This window comes from Varanus komodoensis, unplaced genomic scaffold, assembly GCF_004798865.1.
Source record: "Varanus komodoensis strain SLA01 unplaced genomic scaffold, ASM479886v1 scaffold1, whole genome shotgun sequence".
Lineage (NCBI taxonomy): Eukaryota > Metazoa > Chordata > Lepidosauria > Squamata > Varanidae > Varanus > Varanus komodoensis.
The window spans coordinates 92,518,498-92,542,982 of record NW_025335268.1 but is presented as its reverse complement, the minus strand read 5'-3'; the positions used below and the strand labels follow the sequence as shown (position 1 = coordinate 92,542,982).

Sequence of the window (24,485 nt, the reverse complement as noted above, 5' to 3'; positions counted from 1 at the left end):
TTTCCCCCTAAATTCCACACTCAAAAGATTGAAAAGCAATGGTTTGTATCCAGTGCTATCATTTCACAATTGGAGGGGAAGCTGCTGATGGAATTAATTTCCTCTCACACCTACAGACCCTATTCCCCCCCATCCACTTTGGAAGGTGGGGGGCATCCAGAACAGAGTTAAAATGTGCGGGAAGGAGGGGCTGCAGCAGGGAAGAGAGGACAGGGAAGTGTATTGCATAAACAGAAGTCCTGTTGCATGAGATTAGCTCTAAACCAAAACATTTCAAACCCACCCCCCTTTTGTTAGAACCATTAATTGGAACTTGTGACAAAGAAGCTAGCTTCTTAATCCCAAAGGAACCTCCTGTGGAGTAAGAAAAGCCATGGGAAATGTCACTGTATAAGGAGCCGGCACTAGTTTTGCTTCTAATTGTAAATTATCAGTCTTGAGGGAAGCCAGTTGCCATCCCTGTATTAGATGAGCTTGATTATCTTCCATCTAGTTCTGCATGTATTTTACAGAGGTTTTGTCTGTTTGACAAAAAGGTTACTTTAGGTCACGGATATTCTGGGATCTTTACTTTCCTATATAAAATCCAGTCCCAATTTTAATGCCCTTGCCAGGAATAGAAAACATGGGTAATTACATGTGAAGAACATATGTTGATGGAAAAGAATTTTGGTTAATATGTATGTACTAGGATATAGAAATGCGCTAACCTATAGAAATGGGTTAATAGATATGAGCATATTACCTTATGTCATATTTCAAACCAAGTGTCATTAATATACAATATTTAACGCTAAATCTTAATCAGAGATTAAGGCAGGTAGCATTCATCAATGGTTCGGTTTACTTGCAAACAAATAATGATCAAGTGGTTGTAGGTAGCCTGTTCTTGAACTGATAGTATTATGACTTAGCATTTCTTACCTGTTAAGTTGGTTTTATAGTATGGCTGCAACGTTTTGGCTTACACAGTTCCAAGAGCAAGACAGTGTCTGAAAGTACAATTCTGTTTGCTTTTAACAGGCAAAAATCCATTATCACTCAAACAAAGTTCCATTCAGAAAGTGGGATTTACCCTTCCTCTGCAGCCCCCTTTCTCACCCATCTACTTCAGAGGGTCCCCAACTCTCAAAATCACTCTTGAAATAAAATTTTCACATATTTTATGTGAAATACCCCTCTGCATATCCAGAATTGATGGTGCTGCACTGCTATGGGTTTTCTGTTGCCCAGCACACAGAGCAGCACATGTATCCAACTTGAGAGCCACATGCTTCTCTCAGCTGCTCTCCTTGCAGCCCAGCAAAGCCTGGCAAGATCAAGCCTCAATCAGCAACTGGTCTGTAAGGAATAGACTACTGTTTTGGCACAGCTATTAGCAACAGGATAACATCTTGGTAGGGACTGCTGGGTTGGTCTAGATCCCTTAACCTTCCCTCCACCCAGCAATCTTGAGGCAGTCAAGATCAGTGCTTCCTTGCTAGTAATGTATATGGGGGAACAGCAGTCCCAGAGAACATTGCTTGCGGGTGGAAAAGCATATGTGGCATGCTTACCTGCATGTGATCCTCATGGCCCTTGTTACACACACCACCCTGAAGATTAGGATCTAATTTCACAGATTCTCATTAAATTGTATGTTTTCATTTAGTAAGCAAAACTAAAATGTTATGCTAATTTTATGTGTTTTGTAAATGTGTTGACGCAATTTTATTACACAAAATAGTAGTAAACTTCAAAAAGTTTAGAAGGTGGTTTAAGTATTTCTGCAGACCCAAAACTGTAATTGAAAATTATTTGGTTGGAACCATTGTAAATATTTGAAGATAGGACATTTCAGTAGTAGATAGTGCTGTATGCCGATTTCATTTTAGGGGAACTGTAAACTTTTACTATACTGGCTTTAGCCAAATAGTTGTTCATGATGTTTATTTTTTTGTTGTTGGGTTAACTGTTCTAGGTCCACATGTCATGTTCTGGGTTTACATACCACACTCAACTACCCATGAATGTGCTGACTATAGACTGCTGAATAAAAGCAGAAGTGGCTGGTATTTTGCAGGTAGGGCACTCACTTCCCCCTGCATTCAAACACAGTAGGCCACAGGCCTATCATGTGTGACTTGGTCCACTTTTTCTATTGATTATATTGCTAATTAATTTTATTAAATACTTTTACAAATGGAAAACATTCTATAGAAATCTTCCCATTACAAAATATTTTATGTGGAAAATTTTTTACCACTTGTCACTGGGTGGAAAAGAAGAAAATGAGGAAGAGTAGCAAAAGTGAGGGTGGTTGATGTGTAGTGATGGCAATTGATCTCTGATTGTTTGTAATGTTACAGCAATGCATTATTGGAGGTCTGAGCTGTTTAATAAGGATGTTTGAATTCTGTTTGAAGGTTGTAGGAAACTAGTATGTTCCCAGTTTCAGCACAGTAATCACTAGTTGCAAGTTTTCAGGTCATTGGAGAAAACTTGCATAAAGTCTGAGTGTGAAAGAGAAGTTTGCAACCATTTCATAAGGTTAATTTTTTTAAAAAGCCAAAGCACGATGCATAACATCCTGATGATCTAGAAATATACCAATAGCTCTAAGAGCATCTCATGTCTACATAAGATATATTCCTTTGGGTACTGTTGTACCAGGGTTGAATGAAAAATGATGCATTGCTTATTTTATAAAAAATAATGAATGGAATGTCTAAAGCAACTACTGAAAAGAGTATACCTTCCCCAAGCCTGTTTGGCCCACAAAAATCCACAGAAACTTTATTTAAAACTTTGGAAAATTTAGATTAGTGGGGGGTTTTGCGGGGAGGGGTTGGCATTTTAATTTTCATTCTCAACAGCAGAGCATTTTTTTCTGTTACCCTTTTCTTTTAAAAATACATAATAAACATTGATCAAAGTTGTAATTAACATTGGGGGTGGGTAACCATCCCTAAGAAGTATGCATTATATATAGCTTCTGCATATGGACATAATGCTACATCATTACAAGAATTAACCCAACTTTCCCCTGACTGTCTCACTCTGATCACCCCTTCTCCTTATTTTGACAGTTTAGTTTATTACTGGAACTTTAAACTGTGCTTAGTCTTTACTACTGAGACTGAAAACACAATTTTATAAACTACACACCAAAGTTGATGTGTTTCCATTAACATGATTAAGATCAACCCATTTTGTCTGGGTTTAGACATCAGTAAGCTGTGGTTATTCCTAAACAGCAGTGAAAGCACCCAGATTCAGAGCTATGGAGAAGGAGAACAGTGGGAGGCCCTGCAAGTCTGTTTCTGAAAGACAAACAACTGTGTTAGTGTTGTGATCTAACCAGTCCAGCATAAATACATTGCTCTTTGAATATTCCACAGTGACTGTGCTAAGTTTTAAGTGCTGGGCAGCATGTATTCCTTTGGCTCTTAGTTTTAGCTTTGATCTCAGAAACTTGCTCTGAGATTGGAACAGGGTTTCCAGACTCAGAGCATTGCCCCCCTGCCCTCACAGCTGGTGCAGAAAGAACTGCTGGCTGCATCCCTGAGGCTGTAAGGGCAGTTTTGGAGACAGGCTTGGTGGGGGCAAGGAGGAGAGGTGAAGGCTTTGCCAGCATATGAAGTATCCTTATGGTGCCTCCCACACTGTCCCACCAGCTCCAAGACCTGGGTGGCTGAAATAAGCCAGCTAAGTGTTTTGCAAAGCTGGAAGAGTGTGGAGGCAACCTTTGGCTTTCCATCTTGCCACGCATAGGAGCCCCGTAATCCTCTGAGTTTCGAGTGCTACGGGCAGCCACATTAGATTGTGCCCTTAATTTTTTTCTTAAAATGTAATCCGTGGAAGTGTGTGCTATTAAGTTGTCATGTTATATTTACAACTTTTCCATTTTCTTTTTTTTAGCAAATGCTTTTCGTTTCTTTATATATGACATTTAAATCTCATTAATTATGTGTTATAAACCACCCAGAATTCTCTGACTGTTGGGCAGTGGAGAAATCAAATAAATACATACATTTTATTTTATTTTATTTTATTTTATTTTATTTTATTTTATTTTTTCTAATTGAATATTTAATTTCAGGTAATTTGGTCTATTGGAAAAACATTTGAGATTTATGCAGAATGTAAACGGTACTGTGTGTTTGATCGAACTATGTGCTAGCTAGGTATAAAGCAGCTTCCAGTGTTCCTAAAACAGCATACCTTTTTGTTTATATACTGCATATAAGCAGAGAATGCTAATGAGATCTGTGTTGATTCAGGAGACTGGGAAATTTTCTGGTGCCTCAAACTTTCCAGAAAACTTTTTGGACTTTATGATTTAAAATGTCCAGAAAACTGAGATCATTGATTCTCAGAATATCAGGATACTGTTACATTTTTTTTCTATAGTGGAAAAATCTGGTGACAAACTGTTTGAGCTCTATTAGCACTTCAGGTATTTCTGCATCATTCGCTCCATGTGATGAAATACTCTGGACTAGAAGTTACAAATTTTTTTAAGTCTGCAATCCTCAATGTACTTGCTAAGCAGGAAACCCATTAACCACAATGTGGGACATCTAAGTAAGTATGGATAGGATTCTAATGCAAGTCTAGTAATTGAACACAATTTTATATTGCTAAATTGTCCCATATGATTGTGTCTTAAATCTTTTAAAGAACTCTTTTATTCCCAATAGTTTGTGAGGAGGAAAATATGTGTTAGACTACAGTGTTACAATGCTTGTTTTCTACATTTAGCTCCTGAGTCTAACATTCTAACCAAAACTCTAATTATCATTGATATGACACTTTATATTGAAAGTAGTTGTGCCCTTCAGATCATGAAAGAATTTTTTATCCAGTGAAGGATACCATGAGGAGAAGGGGGGTTGCCAATTTACCCCTCCCTGACAACCCATTCCAGAGGGTTGGAGAAACCTCCAGAACAGCACTGAAGATGCTACAAGGGCTGCAGCGGAAAGACCAAATTGGCAAGAGCCCTCTAGATCAGATATGGAAGAAACCTCTGCTATATCAGTTTATGGAAGAAGACCATTGTATACCCAATGAAATGGGTTTTAATTTGAAAAGTGCTGTATGACATCACCTGACATTTTTGCAACAGATTTTGAGGCAGGACACTCTTGTTCTACAGATGGAGAACAGAGAGAGAGGGCCTGTACACACATATCATCATGAATTAGTTAATCCACAGTGAGTTCATGCCAGGAATTTAATAACAATTTTAAGTATGCACCGCTAATTGGGGTCATGTAAAGCTGACCTGAAGATTATTATTCAAGGATTAAACAATCTTTGCACAATTCTGCTGCTAATTGAGGGTTATGTGAGGGTTGTTTAACCCCAAATATACCACAGTGGCTGGGTTCTCACAACATGATGCAGGCCCAGACCTGGAGGTGCATATGCAAAAGCAGATGGTCATTCCTCAGTTCATCATCGTTGTCATTACAGTGGCTGTATATCCCACCTTTCTTCCTCTTACAAGGAGCACTAGGCCATTTGCAAAGTTTCCCCCTCCAGTTTATCCTCAAAACACCCCTGTGAGGTAGGTTTGGCTGAGAGGTAGTGACTGTGCCAAAGTCACCTTGTGACTTTCATAGTTGAGTTGGTTCTAGAACCAGATCGCCCAAGTCCCAGTCCAGCACTCTTTACCCATACACTACAATAGATCTCTTCCAGTAATATGCCTTATCAACTGGCTGAGTTTCTGGGTTCACATACGGCTTCAAAGCCATGATGGTTATTATGTTGTTTAAATTCAGGGTGGTGTAGTCAGGATAGCTTAAGTTTGGATTATAAGATGCCCTGACAAGCTGTCGCGTGTTACTTAACCTTCTGTGGTTTACTGTGAAGTCTGAATCCAAACACTGTTCACAGGGGTCAGCCCCCACAACAGGCCAGCCACTTGGCCAGAGAGGTCTTAATTTTCATGCTGCTCTGGCCATGTGGTTCTTAGTGAATGCAGATAACAGCCACCTGATGAACAGTGACACTTTTAAGCGACTGTGATCAGCTGCTTTCCACTGAACACTGGCTTGTTCCTGTGCCTACCTGTCACTTGCCACTAGTGAGTGATGGGGTCATGGTTTCCTGGGTCTTCACAATCATATTGGTGGGCAGAGGGAGAAGGCACTTTCTCTTAGGACATGCCCTCTTTGCCTGATGTGCCAGCCACCCCATGGGGCAATCCATTGTTGCTGGCAGGAGGAAGAGATGCACTTTTCTTAATCTACTGCAGAGTAGGCCTGGGAGAATGTGCCTGTTGCCCAGTGCAATAGGACAGCAGGTATGAGGGAGGAGGCATGTTGTCCTGGCCCGCCATAGAGAAGTAAGAGAATGCTGCTGTCCACTGCTACTCCAGACAAAGAGGAGTTGCCAAGCAGTTGTGCGCCTCTTTACAATTTGTAAGCTTCTAAAAGCACCGCTTGTGTATTTTGGGCAGCTGTCATCTCCACTCTGCTTTCCTCAGTCCCCTGAGAAGAGAGAAGTTACCTCAGGACTCTCTCTGAGCCCAGTCATTTGTCAGAGCTGTGCATCCAGGCTGTTTTAAGCCCAAAGGCACCCTGGGCTTAAAGTGTTGTGCAAAGCCACCCAGGTGGAGACTGGGCCCAGGACACCTAGCCAACATTCTACTCTTTGATTTCTGGCTCCCTTGGATATATTTTAGTGATTACCTTATCATTTATTTGCTTACATTTCTGTATCTCCCAGTAGCCAAAATACTCTGAGGAATTTTGCACAACTCGATGTTCTTCTGTTCCAGCTTAAACATTACAACACTCTTGTACTGTGAAGGATGATTAACTGTTCTCATACACTGTCTTTGTAGAAATAGCCTCTTTCCTGAATTCTGTAAATTCTAGAACATATGAGGTTAAAGGAGAGAATAATGTGCACTTTGACAGGGCTATGTCAGAGTTGTGGAGTCAGAAGCAATTCTTGAGTTACTGGAGTCGAGTGGAAGGTCGTAAAAATGTACCCACTCCAACTCCTAATACATTTAAATGACAGTATAAATAATATGTTAATATTTCCTATTTCACAGATAATTTGAATAACAAGTTAAGAGTTCTAAAAAGTAGCCTGATTATTCATTTATAATAATCAGTGATGAAATGCCTTGTAGGTTGAGTGCTTTCAATCAATATAGGAAATAAATAATTAGTATATTTATTTCCTATATTGATATATAAATAAAGGGGTCAGAGTTGAAAGTACTGTAAATTGTGGAGTCAAAGTCAAAGGTTTTATGTACCAACTCCACAGTTCAGATGTAAAGAGACAACTTGTGGGATGATGATGATGAAACAAGATCTGCTATAAAATAATAAACAACCATCTGTGTTCACATGTGTCCCCACAATTTCTAATATTCTGCTTCTGATCAGCTCAGTTGGAGATTGCTTCAGGACATCCAACCTGGATACAGTGTGTTAAAAGCAGGTTTGCAAAATGAGAAAATTACTACTTTCCAGTCCTCTTGGAAATGTGGTACAAGGGCCTAAGAGAGCCAGGGAAGAGCTTGCAAGAATAAAAATAGCAAACTGGCAAGTATTGTTTTCCTATACTAAAAAGGGACGATAAAACGACTACTCATAGGAAGGTTAGTTTATTCATTGCTTTGATCCTACTTCTTGACTGAAGGCCCTAAAATGATTTATAACACTTACACAGTCCACAATTTCTATACAGCTTAAGGAATCCATGAAAAGAGATCGAGCAAGTTTGCATATTATGCTAACCCATGCTGGCAATAAAAGATAATGGGTTGGTTATTCTGCAAAGAAAACACAGTGTGCCTAACAGATGATTGGACTTACTCTGAGTTGTCTCCACTCCTTCCCCTTCAGTCTTCCACCCCTCATCCAAAGGGAATTGGTAGCTAAAGCCTCCTTGTCTCTTTTTCTTGCCATGATTGCACACCCATTTTTGCTCACTGCAGAATTCCCCCAACATTTTTTCTTTTCAGGATATCATGGCATATTGGAAGGACCTCTTGAAAAGAAGTTTGGACCCCAAAGTGCACAACTTTTTCAATAATGTTTTTATTATTCGTTTTTTAGTTGGGCTTAGGTGTGCAATTCTGTGGCTCCAAAAATGGGAAACCATGCCTCCTCAGTGTCCTGGGGCATGTCTGCTGTCAAAATGCAACAGGTACCAACCCTGGACATTGACTCAAGATGCTCCACATAAGGGGAGTTATCAGAAGGTGAGCTGTCAAGTCAAAGCAATGCTCTAAGTGATTTTTGCTCATGAAAGGGGCAAGAATTTTCCCATACATAGAAAGATCCTTGGGGTTTTGAATCTTCCCATAGGTCAGGGGTCGGCAACCCGTGGCTCTGGAGCCGCACGTGGCTTTTGAACCCCTCTGTTGCGGCTCTGTTGCTCAAAACACACCAGGCACAGCCGCTGAACTGCTCGAAGCTCCTAGCTAGTTAAGTAAATCAGCTAGTTAAGTAAATCTCTACATTCTTCTGCTAAACAAGCTTCCTGCAGTTTCTCATGTTACAGGAAATGCTGCTGAAAGGATACTCTTTGTCCCAATGTAATCTCCTTTCTCTGAATGATAAAAACTGTGCTTGGGACTGGGACCTGTCACAATTCACAGCACTTGACTGTTTATCTGCTAATCAGTCACTAAAGGCACCTATATCTCGGCTTACTGAGCTACTGAGCTTGCCCCGCCCGCCGGCCAACCATGGATAAATCAAAGAAAAGTTTCTGACGAAAACCAAATGTTTAATGGTATGTGGGTAGATTCATTTGCTTTTACTGCTGACGAACTTATGGGGTTTGCTGTTTAATACCTGCAGCCCTTTAGCACTGACTTTGGCTCTTCAGGAAGCTGTTCTCCTATTCAAAATATATGAAGGGAGTCCTACTAGTTTATAATGTAAGATTTAAAATAACAGTTTTTAGTGACTGAACAAGAGCTGCAGCTAAATCATAATGAAGATATACATAGCATTAAGGTAAAAAATCGATATATGCAGTGTTATCTTCATTTTAGATGTCAAAGGGGTTTTGCGGCTCCCGGTGTTTTCTTTTGTTTGGGAAACGGGTGCAAAATGGCTCTTTGAGTGTTAAAGGTTGCCGACCCCTGCCGTAGATCTTAGTTCCCTCAACTTTTCTACCCATTCTCATGCCTTTAGGTGCTTGAGAAGATAGAAAATGCACGTGCGTGTGTACACACACACACACAGGATATTGCGTAGGTGTGGCTTCCCATTTATAGACTTAGGGAATGACTGCTTAAGTTTAATAGTAAGCTGAGTACTATTCTGATATACTATTATGAATGTGTACACTTCCTCTTATAAACAATTGCATTACTTTGTATATGAGGTTTCATCTGTAACATTTACAAGTGATCAGTTAGTAATAGTTCAAACTGCTTCAGAAGCCTATTATGGCAAATTACATCCTATTTATGTCAGGACTGCATGCTGACAAACAACCAAACTTGTAGTTAAATAAGAATAGTAGCAAATCTGCATAATTTTTTACTAGCAATATAATGTCTGTGTTAAGCTGCTTCATTTGATTTTTCTTGAGTGAAGTGTGTGTTGGGATGCTTCAGATAAAAGCTTTTTGTATTCTTAGGCTGGTAAAACCTTTGTAACTTCATCTGAAAAATGAACATAGCTTGGTAGCCCTTTCCAATATGGAAAAACACATCCTAGTGTATTGTGTGTTGTGTTATAAATGCACATGTACTTGTCCTTCTCCCAGCACAAGGAATTCCCTTCTTATAGGACTCCTTGTGCTGCCTCAAAACTTCCCTTAAGCTTTCTTACACAGGGGCCTATTAGTGGAAGGAAATACTGCCTGCCTGCTTAGCCCCATGTACCACACTACCAAGTATGGAAGACTATCACACCTATAGTCATGGTTTAGACAATCAAATCTTGGCTTAGTAAGCTAAGATATTAAAAGAATGTCATAAAAGGTAAAGGTTTTCCCTTGACATTAAGTCCAGTCATGCTTGACTCTAGGGGGCAGTGCTCATCTCCATTTCCTAGCTGAGGGAGCCAGCATTTGCCCGCAGAAGTGCACAGAACGCTGTTAGAACTCACCCCATTGTGGAGATGCGAACCGGTGACCTTTCAGTCAACCAGCCCAGCAGCACAGCGGTTTAAACCACTGCGCCACCTGCAGTCCCCTAAAAGAATGTCATATAAGCAGGAAAACAAGCTAAGAAATCACAACCACAATCCCATTGCATCCAGACTGGGAACTATGGTTAATGGCTTCCAAATATACCTATCAACTTTAACCCATGGCCTCATAGGCTGTCCTCTTTCCATTAAATTTAGTTTCCTGGTTCGGTCATAAAGGAAAGCTGTAGTTATATGCAGCTTCCTGACCTCTTTCACCACTCAGATGAAGGGAGGAGTGAAACAACTGCTTGGGGTAGATGACATTTTATACCTCAACTTATTAAGTCAGGATTTGATCATCTGAACATTTAATCTTTTATATTTTATATTTATATTATATTTCAGACACTTTTCAGCCTTAGAAGTCCTACTTCACCCCCTCTTGCGTGTTCTGCAATTTAGGCAAATTTTATTATAGAATTTCCACAGAGCATATATAGTGATGCTTTCAAGGTTATTTTGAAATATTTGTGGATTTAGTGTAAATGTAGGCAAGTGTTTCTTCATTTGCAGTGTCATACTGCAGTCCTATGCATGCTTACTTGGGGGCAAGCTCTGGTTTATTTAATGGGTCTTTAAGTAGGCCCGTACAGGATTAAACCTACAATACTGCAGGTTATGAGCATGTGTATATCTTCAGCTGAGGTCATGAACTGAGACTGCCGCTGGCATTAATTGCCAATACAAATATACTTACTGCCTGTTGAGTTTGATGAATGCTTTTTTTATTCCTATATTTAAATTAGTAGAGGATAGTTACGCAGTCTGTATGGCACAGGACCATTTTGAAAGCACTCTGCATTTGCATAAATGCTTATAACTATTTCAAAAGTACTGGGCAGAAATAGCTAGTCTACATTAGGTCTAGTTCTAGTTTAGAAAACTGAAAAATATGTAATAGTTGCAATGCGCTCATATGTTGATCTTTCAGCATGATATTTCATTCAATGTTCTTGAGTATCATAATATAACACTATGATGATGCCTCTCTCTTTTTAAGGCTAAATGTGAGAGAGTACATGCACTCACCAAATGGCCAAAGGGAAGACAAAGAGTGCTAGAGGATGGCAGTCACACCCTAAATAGCTGTGTGCAAGGTTGTAGTGGAAACATGGTTCTTTGAAGCAAACCTGTCAAGACTTCAGCGTTGGATCCAGAGTTGTCTTTTCACAAACAGAAGGGCCTGAGAGCCAATGGAGGGTCATGCTGTAGGAAGGAGAAAAGGCCATTTTTGTCTGTCCCCCTTTGTTCTTTGCTACCTCCCACAGGGGATTTTCCATCTCTCTCGAACAGCTTTGCCAAGAGAAGGAGGAATCTCCTCCCCCATCCTCCAGAGGGAGTATTTTGTGCGTGGAGTTCATCCAAGCTGAGGACTCCACATATATTATGATCAAAATAAAACTCAAGATTTACATTTACCATACAGAAAGCATGGGCAACTTGCAGCCCTCCAGTTATCATGGTCTGCAACTTGCAGTCCTCCTAGTTATCATATCCTATCAACCTTCCCCACTGGATATGTTGTCTAGGGCTGATCAGAATTGTAGGCCAAAACATTTGGAGTGCCACAGATTGCCCACCCTTGCTTTAGCGCAAAAGTTATAATACCATAGGGAATTCTATATACGCAACTGCTGACAAATATACAAATGCTGCAGTAGTTATTTATAACCTCAAACCAGCATTCACAGTTGCTCAGGTGCACAAGCTTCCTTAAAAGATTGGCTTACTCTTAACTATGAACATAAATATCAGGGAGTTCTTACCATAAACAACTGGACATTTAGTTCCTTTGTGCTACTCTTCAGAGATTCTTTTCTCTATTATCACTAGCCTTTTTATACATAGAGTATTTCCACATGATACTGCTTTGGGGGGCTTTGTCATAACTGGTATTAAAGGAAAAGGAAGCTTGTGCACTTCAGAGGACTGAGCCATTGAATTCATCTGCATGATCAGTCAGCCCACCATAGCTTATTTAGGCCATGGTGGGTTACTGAGTGTATGGGCAAGCATCTTCAATAGTCAACTTTTTTTGTGTTTTATTTGAACCAAGGTGAGCTCTGTTGTGGGAGTCAAACAGCTCTCACCTGTGTCTTGTGTTAGGATTATGCAGAAACTAAATCATTTTTAGTAAGCACATCCTAAAAGTGAATGCATAATAATGGGAAGGGGAAAATTGAATTAATCATGAGAGAGTAAAGGTGAAAGGTCAGGGGAGGTAATGAAAGAAGCAGTTCTCTATCAAAATATTAGGTATTAATGAAGTCTTGAAGCAGGGAAAAGGTGCTTAAAACTGAAACATTGAAGGAGAACTTCTCTCTTAACTGTCCAATGGACAATATAGCATATTTAAAATGCTAGCTTAATTAAATGATCCTAATTATAGTATAGTTAAGCTAACTCCACAAAAAATTGCACTCTTCTGTGATTTCAGATCTCTTATCAGGCACGATATTACATAAAGCAGGTTATTTTGGGGACAGACTGGATGTTGACTATCTCCAGCATGCAGTCTGTTGTTTGACTCCTATTACCCCACCCCCCAGGCCCTTTTTGTAACATCTTCCCTGATGAAGATGTCAAAAGTTTGCACAGCTTTTGTGATCTTTGGGTTGGCCTAACAGACATATTACAGTACATGAATTTTGGATTTCTTCTGAAGGCTAATGTCACTGCCTTTGTTTTCAATTACATGATAAATTCTTGAAATTATTAATAATAATAATTTAACTTCTATACTGCCCAAAAGCCAAAGCTCTCTGGGCAGTTTTTAACAATTTATTTAAATACCATCTAAAATGGTATTTTCTCCCACATTATAAAAATACTGGGAGAAAAAGTTGCCATACGAAATTTAAAACCACATTAAAAACACGCATAACATTCCAGTAACTTAAGAGAAAACCTAATTGAACCACATTAAACAGCTGACAAAGCCCTAGTAAACTGATTAAATACCCTGTGGTAGTGGAGAGTCTTAACCTGATGCCAAAAAGATAGTAAGGCTGGTACTGGGGAAGCCTCAGTGGGGAGCTAATTCCATGTCTGGACGAGTCACCACTGAAAAGCCTCTTTTCCTTGTTGCCACCCACCAGGTCTCCCTTGGAGGTGGCATTCAGAGGCATTTCCCAGAGCTTGATCATTCTGTCTGGATGGTTGAGAAAGGCATTCAGTCAGGGATTGTGGACTGAAACCAGCTAGGGGTTTATAAATTTAAAACCAGCACTTTGAATTAGAAGCATATAGCATTGGACTCAGAAGTGCAAGTGGGGCAGAACTGGTTGTATATCTCAGACTGTCTGGTCCCTGTTGTTAGTCTGATTACTGTGTTTTGCACAAGCTACAGCTTCTGAAGAAACTTCAGGAGCAGCCCCACATAGAGTACAGAGTGGTAATGTAGTTTAGAGATTACCAGAGCATAGATTACTGGTGGCAGGTGATTCTGTCCAGATAGGGTCATAACTGGGCCACTGGTTTAGGCTGGTAGAAGGCACTCTGAGCCACTGAGGCCACCCGTGCATCATGGAGCCACCCCCAAGCTACAAACATGCTCCTTCAAGGGAAGTGCAATCCCATCCAGAACAAGTTGCATTCCCTCCATTTAGTCAGAAGAACCACCTTCTAACAGTGTCTCAAACTTGTCTGGATTGAGCTTCAGTTTGATAGCCCTCATCCAAGCCATCGTTGTAGCTAGGCACCAGTTTAGCACATCCGCAGCCTCCAGTGCTGAAAATGTAAAGGAGAAATAGAGTTGTGACACTTCAGAACTCTGGATGACCTCATTCACTTTTTTTGTATATATGTTGAATAGCATGGGGGTTCGTGCAACCCCTGAGGAAAATCCCAGGGCAGAGCAATATTCTCCAAGCAACAACATCTGAAACCTGCCATTGATATAGGAACAGAGCAGTGCCCCTTACTTCCAGCTCAGAGAGTTGCTCCAGAAGGATACAATGACTGATGGTATTGAAAGCCACCAAAAGGTCCAGGGGTACCAACAGGGTCACATTCCCCCTGCCTCTCTCCTAGCATACAGAATGACCAGGTGATTCTGTGCCAGAACCAGGCCTAAACCATGACTGAAATGGAACCAGATAATCAGTCCCGTCCAAGAATGTGTTCAACAGAGTTCTTCTGTGTCCAGGGATGTTTTCTTTGGGAATAGTAGTCTCACCACCACTTGTTTCAAGTGGAAGAGGGATTTCCTCACTCTCATGAAGAGGCATTCATCACCTCCCTGGCCTGGCCAGCAATTCCCTCCCTGCTAGCCTTTATTAGCCAAGAGGGGAAAGGATTCAGGATGGATGTGGTCACACAAACCTGTCCAAGCACTTGCCAACATATTTGAGCTGTGCTGATCGGAAACCATCCAAAGAAACTTGACAAAGCTGTGCTCTGAATATCTCATCTGATTTCACTGGAATAACACTGAAATCGAAGTCCTGGAAGTGCCTAGCAAATGTATTGCAGCAACCTTCAGATGGTTCCAAGATGTCCTTGGGGGTCAGCACATAGTAGGAGTCAGCCAATCATAGAGAGCTCCACTGGGTGGGTAAGAATGATTGAATGGAGGCATAGGAGTCTTTTTGCCACTCTTGCTGCAGCCCCAATGTCAGCCAGTAGAGCAAGTTTGACAAAATGACAAGGAGGGTGGTGAAGAAAGAAGGTGGGAGATAAGGCTGGCAGGATGGTGAAGCCAGCACTCCCCCCCCCCCCCGCCGCCTTTCTGGGATAATCCTGGACTCCTGCTCAGCTTAGGTTTCATTATATTGTATAATTTTTTGGCCTTTGGAAAACATTATTTGCTTAATTTTCCTGTCATTTTTTCTAGATCTTTCAAAGCAGAAGTCATCATGGCCACAGAAATTGGCTCACCACCACGGTTTTTCCATATGCCAAGGTTTCAGCATCAGGCCCCTCGACAACTATTCTATAAGAGACCTGATGTTGCTCAGCAGCAAGCAATGCAGCAGCTCACCTTTGATGGAAAACGTATGAGAAAAGCAGTGAACCGAAAAACTATAGATTATAATCCTTCTGTAATCAAATATTTGGAGGTATGTTCAGACCTGTTCCATCTGGTCCTCAATTTGTTTTTGTTTTTAATGTTTGGGGTTTTAGATTCACTTTGGGACAAAATAAACTTACAGTAACATGATACCATTTGTCCTGAGTATTTTCTGAATTAATGTAATTTTGTGAGTTTGAAATGCTAGAATTAAGGCATTTTATCAGAAAAGGTGGTGATTCTTCTATCATTACTAAGCCATTTCTTATTACATATAAAAATATCACACCAAAAAGTGGAGGAAAATATTCTTATTTTCAGTCATGTAAGCACCAACTTGTATTTCCTGAAGCAGTGGGAACAGGAAGACATGGAAGTGGTGTTCACTTCTGTCCCACAGATGATAAGCTGATTTCCTTCTTTCACTAAGGGGGCAGAGAAAACCCATAGAACAAGATTTAACTGTGGTCTTATCTTCCTGGAGAGTATTTCCTGCTCTGTGTATAAGGTGAGATCTTAGTTCCCAGGCCTTGCTCAAGGCTTTGGTAGCAAGTGTGTAAAGGATGGAAAAAATGCTTTCTGGAACACTGGTTTCTGACATTGCACTTCTTGGAAGAAGAACATTGACACCTACTTCTACCAGGATTTTACCTTTAAGTATAAAATCAAATACTCTGCTTCTCCTTTTCTACAAATAACTCATTTTGGAAGACTAGATGGCCAACAGACAATGTTTGCCAATTTCATTCATTCATTCATTCATTCATTTAGAAAATTTCTATGCCGCCCCATTTGCCGAAGCCTCGGGGCGGCTCACAAAACTAGTTTGTACTCTATAGCCAATAATACTAATCAATTTTTTTCATCTTTTCAGAACAGAGTATGGCAAAGAGACCAACGGGATATGCGGGCAATTCAGCCTGATGGAGGGTATTATAATGATGTGAGTATAGATATTTATTTGGAGCTCTGGGCAGTTAAGCATTCTTCCTGAAAAAATGAAAAAAGTGGATACTATCTCTTTAACTGTGAGAAATATGAATAGAAATGTAAATTCATACTAAAGAATCTTAATTTGATGCATGAGTCTAAAAGGTGCTACTACTTGAATTCATTTTATTATCTTCTAATGTGTTGATTTGGCCTAGACTTGAATTCAACTTGAGCAGAAAACGTTTTGGTCAGTGTTTGCTACCAGATATCTCACTCCTGTGTCCCTCAGAAAATTTGCTCTGGAGGGTTCCTCCTGTCTCTGAAGTTAGATTTCAGGGGTTAGATTGTGCTGATTTGGAGCCTTACACTTTCAGTAGCAAAAGTTTATGAACCAAATTAATGTTTGTGAGCATATTCTGGCTTAAAGCACGATGTAAACATTTTTCCCTCTCTTCTAGTTGGTCCCACCAATAGGAATGTTGAACAATCCTATGAATGCTGTAACAACAAAATTTGTTCGGACATCTACCAATAAAGTAAAATGTCCAGTTTTTGTTGTTAGGGTAAGTATAGTGTTAAACTCCATGCCATTGTGTCAAATTGCCTAGAATTGAGTGTGTAAGTAGTAACTCCCCTCAAGTGGCCAGTTTTATTTACCTCTGTCATGGTATTTTGCTGTTGCATAGAAGTGGACAGATCATATACCCACTAATACCTAAAGTACTGGAAGTAGTTCATGTTGCAATTAAGATCTCTCTCAGTCTCTCTTAAACTCTCTTTCTCCCTCTCTCCCCCTTCCTCTCTCTCACACACAGAGTGCATGCACATGTGTTTTGTAAGCAAAAACCAACACAAGGAAGGCTATGAAGTACACCTTTGCTGGTTACACATAGTCCTTACAGTTTACTTTGTGGTAGTGATAAAGTAGCAGTATGTGGTCTAATACAATCTCAATTTGTTTTTGCTCTTACAGTGGACTCCTGAAGGGAGGCGCTTGGTTACTGGGGCTTCTAGTGGAGAATTCACGTTATGGAATGGACTTACTTTCAACTTTGAAACAATATTGCAGGTATAATATAGAAGTTGACTGATCTTTAATTCTGTCATTAATGTCTGCTTTTTGTCCATTGTTCATTGATAGAGAACAGTACTGGGCACCATTCCAAGCTTTATATTTCTTATTTCTTCTTTAACTATTGACATTTTGAGCAGTTCATTTAAAGCTGCCTATGGACAGCTTCCTTGGTACCCATCAGACTTCTTGTCCCTCCTGTTATATATTTATTGTTGTTTTTTTAATTAAAGAGGTAGCCTGGTGCGCTGCTATCTTTATTTCAAAAAATGCTTCTGAGATCCATGTGGGCCTTAGAGGCATTCCTGGAAGAAAATATAAAAGTTGAGTTCCAATAGCCCAGTGCTTAATTTTGGAACATGCCTAGCCGCCAATCCTCCTACTCCCATGAAGCTGGGGATCAGTGTTAACTTTTTACAGAAAAAGTAAAACTGGAATATGTCCCAATGCTTTAAGTAATTTGCCTGGTTTAGCATGTTGGTTTCTCTCACTTTGATCCCCAACACAAAGCATACAGAATATCTCATAATTAAGAGAATGAACTAAAATATAATCTATTTCAATGCTGTGTGCAGCAGCAAAAGTTTTCCCAGTAGCTATAAAATAACTTGCTTAGAAAGGAAATAAATTGAGCATACATTATAGCTTGTATAAATGTAAAGACAACAGCATATACTTCCTTATCATATTTGTTTATATTTAACCAAAAAAGGCTACAAGAGCACACTGTTTTTAGGATAGATACCCCAAGAGAGTGGCTGTATTTTATATCAGCTGTTCAGTTTTCTTTCCATTTATTTATTATTCATTCATTCATTCATTCATTCATTCATTTTATTTTGTATACCATCCCATCACAGATGTCTCGGGACGGTTCATAACAACAACAATAACATAAAATAAAAAAGTAAAAGTAGCACAGCATACAGTATTAGATGTAAAACAGCAGATTAAAACAAATTAGCAATTAAGTGGGAGAATAAAAAGGTTTTTGCCTGGCGCCAAAAGGAAAAAAGTGTTGGCACCAGGCAACCCTCTCTGGGGAGCATTTGAACTTGAAAAAATCTGATTCAGAACAACTGACTGAACATTCTGTTTCACTAAAGGGTGCATGTAGGACTGTGGTCATAGGCTTGGGCAGAGGGCACTGTCACACTTGCATCCTGCTTGTCGGAGCATATGGACAATTAGTTGGCCACTGAGTGACCAGAATGCTGACCTTAGAGGGTCTGAAACAGCCCTTAGGGTTTTAAGAGATACAAACAGTAATCATATTTCAACTTTCCTTCAGTTTTTTATTAAAGAATGATAGCAATATAGGACAAATACATTAAACAGCCAGGAGCAAACTGAACTATGCATAGGAAGATTTGTCATACCTTTTTTCATTTCCTCCACTTGCAACTGAGCACTCAGATTTGTCAACACTTGCCTTAGAAGAATAATTTATAGATGTTCATATCCTATCTTTAGCCCACCTAATATACTTAATTGCCAGGCAACAGCTCAGACAACTATGAATAAACAAAGACATGTGTGTTATGATTTTTTTTCTTTCAAGGAAAGAAAATTTTAATGTTTTGAAAAATATTCCACTCCAAATCACTATCACTTGGGTGTTCATAGGAAGTGATATGTGGGTCCAGAAGGAGTCTTTTGCTAGTACTGTGCATATGTGTATGTTTCTTGCTTTGGAGGGGGTTGTATTAGTAGACTGTTTTAATTTTGATGTGTTGCATGTTTTGTCTGGGGGTGGGTGTTTTGCATGGACTGGTAGTTTCTAAGTGTGTGCCATGGGCGGATGCTTTACTGGGGTGGATATTTTCTCTTTGAAACCAAAATCACAGCTGCCTTTTACTTAAAGTATTGGGAAATTACTTTTCATTGTGCTTAGTTAGCTCACCTTCTGGAAAATGGTTGGCCAAACCCATCATGGTAACCATTTTGCAAACGGGCAAAGCTGTCTGTGGTAACCATTTTATGAGAGCAATATTCTGAATATGCCCACTAGGCCAAAATGTTTGGGGACCCTTATTTTCAGTCATGTGTCCAAAATGAGGTACTCCTTTCTGCATTCAGAGTAAGAAGTGCATTTGGCAGCATACTAACTTTGCAAAATAATGCATAATAGTAATAGTTATTGCCAAAAATTAAAAGGCATAAATTTATGTATATTGCTGTTTTTTCATTCTTACATTTACCGATTTTACATTTTTTTAGAGTTTTTTCCCCTAGTTTCAATCAGGTGAATATGCTTGAGATCGCTAGAGCACGTTCACTAGAAATCTTGCTTTATTCTGACTTTGCAGGCTCATGACAGTCCAGTAAGAGCTATGACTTGGTCACACAATGACATGTGGATGTTAACAGCAGACCATGGGGGATATGTGAAGTACTGGCAGTCCAACATGAACAACGTCAAGATGTTCCAGGCACATAAGGAGGCGATTAGAGAGGCCAGGTTTATACACAATATACCATTTTCTGTAGTTCCTATTTCCATGATTAGATTGTTCTCTGAGTGTATTCTGGGTGCAGACATGCATGGGTGTTGTCAGATTCTGGGAAATGTCCTGCACCACATAAACATGTTTTCTTTTGTTTCCACAATTTCATGGATTTGCTGGCATTTCTCTGAAATAGTGTTGTCCCAGTATCTGCCTCTGCAATATGTTAGAGATGTATTTGTCTGCCGCATTTTGCACTGGTATTGGTGTCTTTTATATATGGTCACAATGTGTATCAGTTACTCCTTTTTATGCTCACTGTGTAAGTTGATAATTTCATTCCAAATAAAGAATTCAGACTTTAATAATATAATTGAATAAAATATAATCCAGAAATAAAACAGCTGCATAGTTCTCACAACATAAAGAGCTAAATAAAGTGAAGAACTGCTTGGCTTGGTGAGGCCAAGATGTCCAGTAGCATGAAAGGCCCACACAGATTGTCACATCCAGAAGTCATGTTTAATAATGAATGGGTTCTTCAAGTTTGAAACCTAAAGCTGACAAGACAACTTTAGGACATCTTCCTGATTCAATGTCAATACTCCAACTGTGCCAATGTATGTTTCTTATAAAAAGTGAAGTGATATTTCTTTGCTGAGAGGTGTGTGAAGAATGGTTATAGTCTAAGCAAGGGACATGAGTAAAGGAAATTTATTTTACTAACATGTCTGAAGAGGAACTGCAGAAGCAAACTAAACCAACAGCAATGTTTCCTCAGGTTTTGGTGCTGTACATTGGGGAAGAAGATTCACTACTCCAGAAGCACTTTCCATTGAAATTGCCTTTCCCCCTCTTGATTCAGGATTTCCTGGCAAAGTGTAACAAGTGATTTTGTATAGATGTACACTAGCATAGCTGTGAACTGGATTTCTCCAAGGTTTTTCTCACACACAAAGTTCCAGGAGTTTCAAGGAGACTGCTGTTTGAATAAGCTGAACAGATTCTTCCTTGGTTCTTCATTTATCAGAAAGGAAGTGGCTGCATATTTGTGGCTGGTGATGGTCCAACCAAGGCATAATAGAGCTCTATAAGCAACTATTATCCGTTTCTCCATGTGTTTTACCAAGCTTCAGAACTTCTGAAGCTTTTCCTGCGGTTTAAGTATTTTATTAGGGTGACAGTTCTTATCTTAGTGCTTTTTTGCGGGGAGGGTGCAATGTAGGCCACACATTTTTTTATTTTTATTTTTTGCTTCTCAAGTCCTTGTTCCTCCCCCCTTTCTCTTATTACAAGAACTCTGGGGATGAAGAAGAAATATATCTAATATTAACACCCAGGACTGCTTCTTCCATACTTCAAAAGCATGAAATGGCTGCTTTTGTCAGTTTCACATTTTATACAGATATTGCAGAGAAAGTGCAGCTCCATTCAACCATAAGTGAAACAGGGCACGGTGTACCTTCTGCAGAAGCTGTCCCCATTTGGTTGGGGAACAAAATGCAGAAGTAAGAACTTTGCTTCATGGAGCTACATAGCAGAACTCGGTTATGCAAATGGACTCAGTTATGTCAACGGGATGAAGTATAACTTTCCGGGCACAATACGTTCAGATGGCTCCATCAGTATATATTAACACTTGAGCTAAATTTTGCCCTGTCTGAGAAGTTTAGATGATCTGTTAAATGCTGACTTCTTTCCCCTGCTGTGTGTCTTCATGTAACAGTTTCTCACCCACGGATAATAAATTTGCTACATGCTCTGATGACGGCACTGTTAGAATCTGGGACTTTCTACGTTGCCATGAGGAGAGAATTCTTCGAGGTATGTGTACAAAAAAAGTACTCATTGGGATATGTCAGAAGGGGAAAACTCATTGTAATTGCCCACATAAGAGCTGTACAAACATCTCTCCACTCCGGCACCCTTAATACTCCAAGCGGTTGTATCACAAGGATTTCAGAACTCTCATTAGTTGTTACTGTTGATAACCTGTTTAAATTGCTTTTAGTACTGGAGCAGTGCATACTATGGCTGTTCCCTGCACCTAGCATTGATGAATCCTCTGTGTAGGAAGGCAAGCTGAATGCCTAGTCTCATGTTCTTGTTCAGTACAATGGTTATAATGTTTTATGCGAGAAACACTCACTTGAGAAGAAGGGATTTTCCCAATTTGTTGATGCTTACATTTGCTTGTATTTTGACTATGTCAGATTATATCACATTATGGGCGATATAGGTTTTCATTAAGAGAATAACATATAAACACAGCATACTTGGAATCCTTTTGACTCCCCATTGTGTGCAGTCACTACACAGGTTAGGAAGCAAGTTGCTATTTCCCCATAGTAACACACAGATACATGACATGTCTTTTCTCTGAAGAAATAAAGTTGTTAGAACATAACATTTAGAATTTACAAGGATGTGAAAAATCAGACAGGGAAAGTGAAAGTTGGTAGTAACACTGCTGGGATTTCCATTATATCAAATGGTATATTAGCATTTATTTAACATACAGGGACATGCAATATAAGTAGAATTGCTGGCTTAGTTTTGGAACCTGTATTGATACTGTCAATACAGAAAATGAAGAGCAACAAACATGCAGACACTATTTCACTTCAGAAAGTAAAGTTGAGTTTGATTCTTGATATAGCATCTAACAGCTCTGGTGTAAAGAAATGCTGAACTGTAAAACTATTCTTAAGTTTCCAAGAAGTGCTTATGTGGTGCTTCAGGGAAACAAATCATTTCCAAGAAACAGTTTTTGAAAGTTATGCCTACAATATCCCCTGATGTGTCTTGGTTTCTTAATTGCCAGATTTCAGTCATGCATGTATTCCAGATATAAGCTTTATGTCTTATGTTTTAAAAAGGTGATGCATGTATTACCTTTATTTGGCATATGTAGCTGAACAAACAGAATTATCTGTGCTAAATTTATGCAGTTACGGTCCTACTAAACACTTCATGTTTAAAAAATTTGGGGCAGTACACAGATTAGCTTATACCGTATGCATCCTTATCCATATGGAGCTTTAAGTTGTATTAATAATGTATTAAAACTAGGTTTGATATATCTACTACCTTGTCCTATAAATGTTTACTTATAATTTCCACTGAGTTCCATGCAGTTTAGTAAGTGTGCATAAAACTGAAGCCTAGATTAAAATTTGCTCTTTTATTTGTGCTCGGGGCATTGCAATTTCCATTGATTTGTCCCATACGTGTGCAGCCTTCTCTACCATGTTGCACACTGTTTTCTAGGGACCTCACAACTATGTGAGGGGCAGGAGGAAACAATAGTTACAAAGGGAAGGGGAGGCAAGAAAGTCCCCCTTCCATGGTCTGCATGTAGGGAAATTAGGTTCTAAAACGTACAGGACATGTAGGTTTTTTCCCCCTGTTACCCCTTAGAAACAGAAAATACTGCAATTCATATAAAGTCCAAAATTATGTTAGACTATATAGAAATGTTTTGTTTAAGGAAAAGAGTTGTGATAATGAAAAGTAACTTGTTTATTGTAGACTGTTTCTTGGTATGTTCACATGGAACTCCCTTAAAATATGTAAATATTTCTAGAGATTTTACCTTCAGAATCCTAGGCTGTTGTTAATTTGAGGGATTATATGGATGGTTATAATTCTTGATCAGCAAAAAGAACAATAATACACTTTTCATCCTTGTCCTTCCCACTAGTTACTGGAAAAGATTGACGGTACAACTGTCTTCTCATATTCTAATTATACAAAACTTCTCAAGATGGTTTAGGAATATTGGCAAGAAAATCAGTAGGTGCCCTCAAATATCTCATTGTGTCATCCTAACTTACTGAAAGATGACATAGGCATTAAAAGTCTGGTCTCCCTACTTGTCACAATCTAGTGGTCCAGATCATTGGGGTGCTTTCCTCTCTGACTGGCACACAAATGGGAGAATTCACAGGTAAACAAGTTCTGTTTTTCATGGATTATACATTGGAATTTGCACTGTGAAAACAAGTGTGTTTACTCAGAAGTAATTCCCACTCTGTCCAATGGGATATATTTTCTGGTAGATGTGCTAAGGATTATCTTTACTATAGAAAATAACAACCAGACATCCCACAGAGTTCAACTCCACCTAGTACTTTCCTATACACTAGGAATGGGCCACTTCTGGCCCTCCCAAGTATTTTGGCCTGCATCCTCCCTCAGCATTGATTATGTTGACTAGGGCTGATGAGAACTATAGACTAAAACATGTGGGCAACGGGCACATGTTTTTCCAAATACTTTGGCTAATGCATAAGATACTGAAGTTCACCTCATCAGCTAGTATAGAAATTGTAGGTTTCCTTAGTGAAGAACTGATATGTTTTTCTGTTTAAATATAAATATTGTTTTGGTTAGTATATTTTTTTCTGAAACTGTCAGCACATAACATGTGTTTTGATCTACCATTGTCTTAGAAGTCATAAGAGCCTTACAATTATTTATTCTGATACCTCATGCACCAAACACTGAAGAATTTTACCTAACATGACTTGTAACAAGACACCCAAAATCTGGTTCAGAACAGTTTTATAGCTCTGTTTTCCTCCTGAACAGCATCACAAACTTAGAGCAGAAAAATGAAAAATGCAGGAAGGGATGATGCAAAGATTTGAGAAGTTAGAATAAAATTGAAATTTCATAGCATTGTGTGGTCTGAACAGAAATTCATAGTCATCTTTGCTATATTAAAGATAGTATCTGTTAATGAAATTGAAGCTTCAAGTTAAGGCATACCCATTGTTGTCTATCTGTAACACTGTTTTTATTATAGGGTTTCAAATAGCCTTATCTGTTTCTCATTTTCCCTCTCTACA

At 39.3% G+C, this 24,485-nt stretch overlaps 1 protein-coding gene across 7 annotated transcripts in view; it reads left to right on the top strand.

Moving 5' to 3' along the window:
• WDR33 (WD repeat domain 33) overlaps positions 1 to 24,485 on the top strand; it is a 72,749-nt gene that overhangs the window by 3,812 nt on the left and 44,452 nt on the right. For 4 of the 7 annotated variants that reach the window (XM_044435580.1, XM_044435627.1, XM_044435618.1 and 1 more), the window contains exons 2-8: positions 8,073 to 8,218; positions 15,004 to 15,229; positions 16,055 to 16,123; positions 16,572 to 16,676; positions 17,087 to 17,182; positions 19,495 to 19,646; positions 21,359 to 21,456. In XM_044435580.1, coding sequence (XP_044291515.1) covers positions 8,190 to 8,218; positions 15,004 to 15,229; positions 16,055 to 16,123; positions 16,572 to 16,676; positions 17,087 to 17,182; positions 19,495 to 19,646; positions 21,359 to 21,456 — 775 coding nt within the window. In that variant the 5' untranslated portion in view covers positions 8,073 to 8,189. Of the gene's footprint in view, positions 1 to 1,960; positions 2,063 to 8,072; positions 8,219 to 15,003; positions 15,230 to 16,054; positions 16,124 to 16,571; positions 16,677 to 17,086; positions 17,183 to 19,494; positions 19,647 to 21,358; positions 21,457 to 24,485 lie in introns of all 7 variants that reach the window. The other 3 variants (XM_044435588.1, XM_044435607.1, XM_044435598.1) reach the window with 2 other exon arrangements.